General features: G+C 44.2%; 1 protein-coding gene across 1 annotated transcript in view; it reads left to right on the forward strand.

The window, feature by feature from the left end:
- The first annotated feature begins 2,831 nt into the window (after window positions 1–2,831).
- Window positions 2,832–9,238, forward strand: part of PRLR (prolactin receptor) — a 20,256-nt gene continuing 13,849 nt past the window's right edge. The window contains exons 1-3 of the mRNA XM_014544886.1: window positions 2,832–2,968; window positions 6,006–6,175; window positions 7,774–7,915. Coding sequence (XP_014400372.1) covers window positions 2,920–2,968; window positions 6,006–6,175; window positions 7,774–7,915 — 361 coding nt within the window. The 5' untranslated portion in view covers window positions 2,832–2,919. The remainder of the gene's footprint in view (window positions 2,969–6,005; window positions 6,176–7,773; window positions 7,916–9,238) is intronic.

Raw genomic sequence — 9,238 nt, forward strand, 5'->3', positions numbered from 1 at the left:
TGAAGGGGAAAGGAAGGAAAGGAGAGGGAACAGGAAGGAAAGGAGACGGGAAGGGGGAGGGGAGGAGGAAACTGAGGGAGGAGCACCCGTGACACAATGAATCACAAAAGATCAGAGGTGTGTTCCTCGTGAGGAAATGACAGAAAGACGTAGATCAATGAGCGGAGTGACAAGTGCCAGAGAGCACTGTGGCAGCAAAGGGGGAGAATTCATTTTACCGCCACCCTCATGCCGTGGGCGGGTACCAGCTGCATAGACTCCATGGGCTTCCAGAAGGGAGCACACCCCTCAGCCCATCCTACTCTCTGTTGGAACTTTACAGTTTGTCACTTGATCCTAGGTTGTTGTTATCTCCATCTCACACAGTACACACACACCACCACCACCACCTCCACCACCTCTCCATTACCACTGCAAAGCTCTCTCCCTTTCTCACGCTCTCTCCCTTCCTCTCTTTCGTCCTCTCTCTTTCTTCCCCCCTCTCTCACTTTCTCTCTCTCTCTCTCTCTCTCCCCCCCCCCCCCAAAAAAAACCTGCCAACAAGGGGCAGCCCATGGAGGAGGGTTGTTAGATGCTAGCACTTGGCATTTCTGAGCCCCCCACCCCTAGGCCTCTTCACCCAAGACCCCACCACTGGCAGGGTCCCATAAACCTGCTTTTGTCACCAGCAGGATGATCGAATGCTTGAATGGACCTTGAGATTGATTCCAGTAGCTTCTGGCTTTTTCTAGGACAGTCACCTCCTGGGAAGCCCGAGATCTCGAAATGTCGCTCCACCGAAAAGGAGACCTTCTCATGCTGGTGGAATCCGGGGCCAGACGGAGGACTTCCCACCAACTACACGCTCACCTACAACAAGGAAGGGTGAGTGCGCCCGCTCTCCAGGCAACGCAGGGCTGCTTCTGAGTGAGAACTCCCACGCGGCCCCGGGTGGCCCCTAACAAGGCTCCTTCTTCCGGGGAAGGGACCCCAGCATCCACGTCCACATTCTCCTGTCATGTCCCTGAAGCGCCATCTCAATGTGCGTCAGCTCCTCCGCCAGCTCAGCACTCCCACGGAGTAGCCCCTTATCCGGAGCTTTGCTTTCCGGGGTTTTAGTGACTGGCGATCAGCCACAGTCCAAAAGTATTAAATGGACAATTCCAAAAAATAAACAGCTCCTAAGTTTTAAATTTTGTGCCATTCTGAGTCATGTGATGAAATTTCACACTATCCTGCTTCATCCCACCTGGGATGTGAGTCATCCCTTTGTCATCCCGTGTAGCTACCCGCCTGTTAGTCACTTGGGTTATCAGATCCATCAAGTAGCCCGATAGTAGCCTAATGCTATGTCACATGCCTGTGTCCTCCTCATTTCATCTCATCACATCGGCCTGTATCCCCTCACTTCATCAGGAGAAGGGTGAGTACAGTAGCATAAGGTATTTTGAGAGAGAGAGAGAGAGAGAGAGAGAGAGAGAGAAAGAACATTCATATAACTTTCATTACAGTATATTGTTATAATTGTTCTACTTTAATATTAGTTATTGTTGTTAATCTCTTACTGTACCTAATTTATAAAATTAAACTTTATCATAGGCATGTATGTATGTATAGAAAAACAACAGTATATATGTGGTTCGACTCCCTAGCATTCCAGGCATCTACTTTGGGTCTTAGAACATAGCCCCATGGATCAGGAGAGACTACAATAGCAATGTTTCCAATTGCCTGTCCCAGACTTAGGCTGCAGCCCAAGGTCCCATATAAGTGTTGGCTGAGTGTTAGTTCATTTCAAATGCTTATCTGTAAGCCTGCTGCTATTTGTAATTATTTTAGTAATAATTACTTTTGCAACATAAAAAGACAACCATGGAACATTAGCTTTTCAAACTAGTTTTGTGTCCAAGAAAATTAAAAGCCCTCTAGGAAGGTGAGGTTTTTCCCTTAGGAAATTGCTAATCCCAGGTCCTTGATCTCCCAGAGGGTGTATTTGGAGCCCAGGTTGCAGGGCGGACTGAAAGAGGTCATCTGTGGGTGAGGATTTCGTTACCCCTCAGGGGGAGCCCCCTGGAAATCCAGGGAGAGCCGGCTCCTTCCTCAGAGAAGCACCACTTACCGGCAGCAGCAGCTGGCCCACCGCCCAGCACCTGCACTCCGTGTACACAGAGCTGTCAGCCCGTCTGGGGCCCACAGGGTGTCAAGTCACCCATTCAGCAGCTCCACTGGCAACCCGAATGGGACGCTCCTGCACACCTGTGGGGAGCGTCTCGCGTGGAGGCCCCCAAGGCTCAGGAGAACAGACCGATGAGCCTCTTGGGCCTGAAATATCTTTCTTCACAGCCACATCACTGTTGCTGACTGGTGCAATCTGAAATAGGCTGGCGTCAGCTTTTATTCTCTGGCACCTTTTTTAAATGAAATGTAATTCAATCTGCATGTGCAACGAATGCTGCATGTGCATGCCCCCTGAGTGTTAGGTGCAGGGGAAGGTCCCTGTTTCCTGAGATGACCCAGGGGCGGAACCTCGGGCATGGTGGTGCCTTGGCTGTTGAAAGTTCCAGCATATATTGTCACAAAGCCCACCAGATACCATAGAAAGGAAGGGTTGATGATAAGCAGAGTCAGCAAGCTCTGAAGTGACACTTCCACCCCCTTCCCCAGCATTCTCTCTCCTGTCTCTCTCCCAGGGCTCAAAGCTTGGGGGTGCCGTTCTTCAGCACTGATCCCCAAAATCCAGTGGTATTCACCTATTAAGAAAAAAAACTAGGCTCTTTTTACTACTTTCTTACTCACTCCTGGTGTATAATATGTTACAGAAATCCGTTCACCTATGAATGTCCAGACTACAAAACCAGTGGCCCCAACTCCTGTTACTTTGACAAGAAGCACACCTCCATTTGGACAGTGTACATCATCACAGTAAACGCCACGAACCAGATGGGAAGCAACACCTCAGATCCGCATTATGTGGATGTGACTTACATAGGTAAGGGGATGGGTGAGGAATTTCTTACTCCATCACAGATCTACCAAGAGTCAAACTTCATTTGAGTCTTCCTGGCTTAAGGATGAATCACCAGAAAGATGAGAAAATTCACACTATTTTCGTCAACTAAGAATTTTTATGGAATCATTCGTGACAGTGTTTGGGGTCCTTGTGTTTCTCTTCTTCCCTTTGACCTTTCTTCCCATCCCCTTGCACCCAACAGGAGTGTTCTATTTGTGCTTCTCTTATCAATCCTTCCCTCCAGCCCTCCTCCTGCAATCAGTGTCCCCTTCCCCCGAGGCAAGCTGGGACTTCAGTTCTCTCTCCCCCTGGAGGACAGAGCTGCTCACCAGAGTAGCAGCTCTTGGAGTTCATCTGCTTCTACACCCACAGGACCAGCTCCAACTGCTTTGCCCAAATTGAATTCTCAACGTAAACATACTTCTTAGCAAGTGGAACTCTTCTTTTACAAATAAAGAATTTGAGGAGTAAAGCATGTTGCTTGAACAGCAGGCTGAAGGCCACAACCACACGTACCAGGTTTGCGGACCCCATTAGCAAAGCAAAACAAAATCAACCCAAGAGCTGTTTCTTGCTTTGCATGATCCACATTAAGCTGCAGGGCAAGAAGGCATCACTGTAGTGGCCTCTGTGGTTTAGCAGGGATGACAGAGGGAATCTTAGGACAAGACATGGGTTAGCCAGGACTGGGGTCAGCCCTCATCTTTGATAATAATCTAGGGAGAAGTATTAGATTCAAGATTACCTAAGACTTATCTAACGCCACCCAACAAGGGAAATTAGGCTGGGAATCTCAAATACGCACGTGCATGTCATTGCATTGTCATGTTTTCAGTGGCTAATAACACCAACTGGCTCACATTTGAATGTTTTCTGCCCCCAGAAAATCATTGCAATGAGCATGGAGGTAGAAAGTGAATTGAATCTTAGTTTAGGAAAATCCACAAGGTAACCCACTGACAAGTCAGAATACAATAAATTTCAGTCATATAAATTTACTTGAGATATGAAGTCTTTAAGATGCTAAATGCCAAATAATTTCTTCTTTATGGTTCTTTCTTGAATTGTGTTGCCCTCAAAGATTCAACTAGTATTTGAGAGCAAAACAGTGAAAGCAAGAAAGGTTCTAAAATGAGTAACTGCTATATCACTTGAAAGCAGTGATTCTCAACTGGGGTCTATTTTGCCTCCCACAGATATTTGGCAATGGCAGGAAACACTTTTTTTTTTAATATATTTTACTGATTTTTTACAGAGAGGAAGGGAGAGGGATAGAGAGTTAGAAACACTGATGAGAGAGAAACATCGATCAGCTGCCTCCTGCACACCCCCCACTGGGGATGTGCCCGCAACCAAGGTACATGCCCTTGACCAGAATCAAACCTGGGACCTTTCAGTCCGCAGGCTGATGCTCTATCCACTGAGCCAAACTGGTTAGGGCCATTTTTTTTTTATTATCATAGCCCAGGGAGGGGAGACAAGGGTATTACTGACATCTAATAGGCAGAGACCAGAGATGCTGCTAAGCGTCCCACAATGCTCAGGTTGGCCCCCACAACAAAGAATTACCTGATCCAAAGTACAAATGGTGCTGAGGGTGAGAAACTGCTTTAAAGAATCACCCTGGACATTGTACATGGACTTCTGCACAACATTTTTTTGATCACAGGCATTTCTCAGAATTGTGTTTAACTTAAAACTTCTATTGAATAACTGATGTTTGTTTAGTGAGTGCATATAAAATAATCTTTCGTAGGTATTTACTTGGTAACATAGAAGCATTAGGATTAGTGGCAAATTTCCTAACCTTCCTTTTGTAGGTAATTACAGGTTATAATGTCAAGTACACTATAGCTACATTCACTCTTATGCCACCTGGTGTGGAGAGTGGGCTGAGGAGGTAATAAATGAAGTGAGAAAGTATTACTGACTAGCAAGACTGAGACTAGGATAAGGCAAGCCAGGGTTCTAGGCATCTCACTCTCAATGAGGCACTCACAGACTTGTACTTGAAGGAATATGAGAGTAAGTGCCTCCTTAATTTTTTTTAACATAGTAAAATACACATAACATAAAATTCACCATTTTAACCATTTTAAAGTATGCAATTTAGTGCTTGGTATGAGTTCATTCTCAATGTTATGCAACCATCACCATATCTAGTTCCAGAATACTTTCATGACTCCAAATACCCATTAAGTAGTTACTCCAGATTTCCCCCCTTACTCCAGCCCCACTAATCTGCATTCTTTCTCTACAGATTTGCCTATTCTGCATATGTTATATATATGTATATATGGAGTCATATCGTAGGTGGCCTTTGTGTCTGGCTTCTTTCACGTAGTGTAATGTTTTCAAGATTCACCCATGTTATTGCCTGTATCAATACATACTGCCTTCCTCTTTATGGCTGAATAATGTTTCATTCTATGGATATTGTTTAGCCATTCATCAGTTGATGGACAATTGGGTTGTTTTCACCTATTGGCTATTGTGAATAGAGCTGCTATGAACATTCATGGATGAGTTTTTGTTTGAACACCTGCCTTCATTTCTTTTAGTATGTTAGCTAGGACATGAAATTGATGGGTGACGTGACTTAATATTTAACCTTTTGAGTAAGTTCCAGACTTTTTCCACAGCATTGCACCATTTTACATTCCCACCAGCAATGTATGAGGGAATGTCTCCAACACTCTCATTTGTTATTTTTCATTTCTTGAATTTCAACCATCCTAAGTGGGGATGAAATGGTATCTAGTTGTGATTTTGATTTGCGTTTCCCAAATGACTGATGACACTATGGGTCTTTCCTGTGCTTGTTGGCCATTTGTTCCTCCTGAAACTTTTCATCCTACATATTTCCCTTGCTTCAGCCTGATCCCAACTCTGCTGACCAGCACCTGACATCAAATACAAGATGTCTCATCAGCAGGGTGGAGTGAAACAGGAAGTCATATAGTTTTGTGTTCAAATACCCCTTTTACTAAATATGGGATTTCTTTCCTATTTTCAGTTGAACCAGACCCTCCAATAAACCTGATTTTGGAAGTAAAACAACCAGAAGACCAAAAACCGTACCTGTGGATAAAATGGTTTCCACCCACCCAGGTCGACGTAAGATCCGGCTGGCTCACACTACAATACGAAATTCGATTAAAGCCTGAAAAAGCAAATGAGTGGGAGGTGAGTCAACCACGAGCATTTGGAGGGAACCATGTCCTTTGACAAAGATTAAACCCTTGCTACGGGGAACAGGTCTTTCCTCCTAACTACTGGGCATCATGTTGCCCTCCTGATGCTGATGTCGAAGGGCCTTCTCCCCTCCCTTGGGGTTGATGAGGTGCATCTTCACAGCTCTCCCAAGGCTAATCCCTTCTTTGCGCTGAACAATCTCTTCCACCAGGTTTCCAAACCACCTCCTTCAGGATATCATAGATCTAGACACCTATGAGAGTACTTCAGTGGCACTAAGTGGGAGGAAAAAATCTCAGTGTAAGCAGTCAATGAGCAGTGGCATTTTTATTCACTTCAAATTATTTTAATGTAAAGAAATAATACAGAGGCCCTGGCCGGGTAGCTTTTTTGGTTGGCGTGTTGTCCTGATATGCCAAAGTTGTGGGTTCAATCCCTAGGTAGAACACATACAAGAAGCAGCCAATGAATGCACAAATAAGTAGAACAACAAAATCAATGTTCTTTCTCTCTCTGTCTCTCAAATAAATGTTTTAAAAATAATAAGTAATACAATAAATTATAGGCATTCTGATATTCCACTTTAAGTACTTTGGGTCAGTGGTTGGCAACCAGTGGTCCACAGACCACTGGTGGTCCGTGAGGTTTGAATGGTTGGCAACCATTGCTTTAGATTGTCTCTTTTAGAAAGGAAACATTTTTAAACATAGCCCAAATAAAATCAGACATCGAAAATTAACTAAAATTTTTACATAATTCAAGTAGCCTGTCCGTATTTTAGTTCCCCCAATTGCTTCAAAAAAATGTCTTTAACAGCTAGTTTGTCCAGACCAGCATCCATCCAGGACAATGCACGTGACTGGTCATTAGTTATGTGCCTTCAGTCTCAGTGTGCTCAGTCCCGTAGAATGATCTCTCTTTTGCATTAATCTGATTAATTCTTTGTGAGGTCATGTTGCTAATTTCTCTGCCCCTATATTTCCTGTAACCAGACATTAGATCTAAAGAATTGATTAGATTTGGGTTGGACAGTTTGGCGCAAGAGGACTTCAGAGGTGACATTATATTACTTCCTATCACATCATGTCAGAGGACACAAACCATCTGGTTGACCTCATACATGATGTTAAAACTGACCCCTGGTTTAGGGGTCAACCTGGTGCCTGAATTGTAAAGTCACATTTAATTTGTGCACTATTGCGTCAACATACATCCCAGTTCTCTAGTGGCTTTACTTGAATGATCCTTGAATCAATTACTTCATTGGGGTTCACAAAATAACTATTTTATGATGTTATTAACTGGTCACCTTCTGTAAAGTAGAATTTTGAAGGCAGTGAGGAGGGTGCGGAATATTTGTCTTTCTGAAATAGAGTTCCAAATGGAGAGGTAGAAAACCTGTTAATTTTTGTGTGAACAATGTTTCAGAGTGAAAAGGGATGGGCTGAGAGGGTAGAATGGTGAGAGCAAGGTATCTACTAAGTCTGATCGCCTGGCCTCACTCCTCCAATAGTTTCTTCTCTAAGGGAAAAGTCTGTTTCTTCAGAACATAAGTCAGAGTGACTTCTGTTTTCCTTGCTCCTCCTTAGGTTCATTTCGCTGGGCAGCAAACTCAGTTTAAGGTTCTCAGCTTATATCCAGGAAAAAAATACCTTGTCCAGGTTCGCTGCAAGCCAGACCACGGATTCTGGAGTGAGTGGGGCCCAGAAGGCTCCATTCAGATACCTGATGGTGAGTGTCTTGGCTCCGTTTTGCTTATATCCTTAAATATTTTTAGAATAGAATGGATATAGTAAATTTGGGTGTCATCACTACTAATAGAGAAACTATTTTGAGCCTTACTTAGAGGGATGAGTAGAGGTACGAATATCGTTTCTCTACCAGCACAAAGACACTTGGAAGTGTAGCAGTGTTGGGGTCACTGTCGGTGAGGACCAGTTTCTAAAGCTGCAGACATGGGCTTGGTGTGCGTCAGAGGGCTTGATGGTCATTCTGCCTTCCCCGTCTGCCTATCCTTGTCATTTAGTCAAGGTCATCATCTAGTTCTCCCAGAATTTGTAAGGTGGTTTCCCATCGTAAGGGCCTGAGCTGAACTGATTTTCAGAATCTCATGTCAATTCCACGTTGGTCTCTTAGTTACAGCACAGTAAGTGAGAGGCCCATGATTCTAACAGTGCCATTAAACACGGTGCCTTGTATTTCAGAAGAGAACGCTTCATCTTGCATGTCCAAAGTACTTTACGGTTTACAAAGTCTTTCCCTTGTTTGGTCCTCCCAACCCTCTGAGGTATTCAGAGAGAATAGAATTGCCATTAAGAATTAAAAGTGAGGAAACTGAAATTCAGTGAGGTTAGAAGTCTTGCCCAGAACCAAGTGGCAAAGCCTAGTGCTTGTGACAACTTGCCTGGCCAGAGTATCAGGAGTTGCATTGGTTTGTCTTACTGGAAAGAGCTGTGGGTCATAAGACGTACATGCATCCTGTTCAGCCCTGGCTCTCACCACATAAAAGCACAGGGTCTACAGGCAGAAGGCCTGGATTCAAATCCCAGCCTACAACTTTACAGTAACATGCTAACGAGTATATCACGCTTGCAGTGGTTCTCAACCTTCCTAATGCCGCGACCCTTTAATACAGTTCCTCATGTTGTGGTGACCCCCCAACCATAAAATTATTTTCTTTTTTTTTAAATATTTTTTTATTGCTTTCAGAGAGGAAGGGAGAGAGAGAGAGAGATAGAAACATCAATGATGAGAGAAAATCACTGATTGACCGCCTCCTGCCAACCCCCTACTGCAGATCAAGCCCGCAACCCAGGCATGTGCCCTTGACCAGAATCGAACCCAGGACCCTTCAATCCACAGGCCAATGCTCTATCCACTGAGCCAAACTGGCTAGGGCTCACCTGTAAAGAATTTTTTTTAATTCTTAAAGTATTACAAAGAGTATTACACATGTTTCCTTTTTTTCCACCCCCGTGACATTCCCCCGGCTTCCCCCACCCCACAGTGTCTTGTGTCCATTAGTTATTCTCATATGCATGCATATAAGTCCTT

The sequence above is a fragment of the Myotis brandtii genome, unplaced genomic scaffold (genome assembly GCF_000412655.1).
Source record: "Myotis brandtii unplaced genomic scaffold, ASM41265v1 scaffold384, whole genome shotgun sequence".
NCBI classification, from domain to species: Eukaryota; Metazoa; Chordata; class Mammalia; order Chiroptera; family Vespertilionidae; genus Myotis; species Myotis brandtii.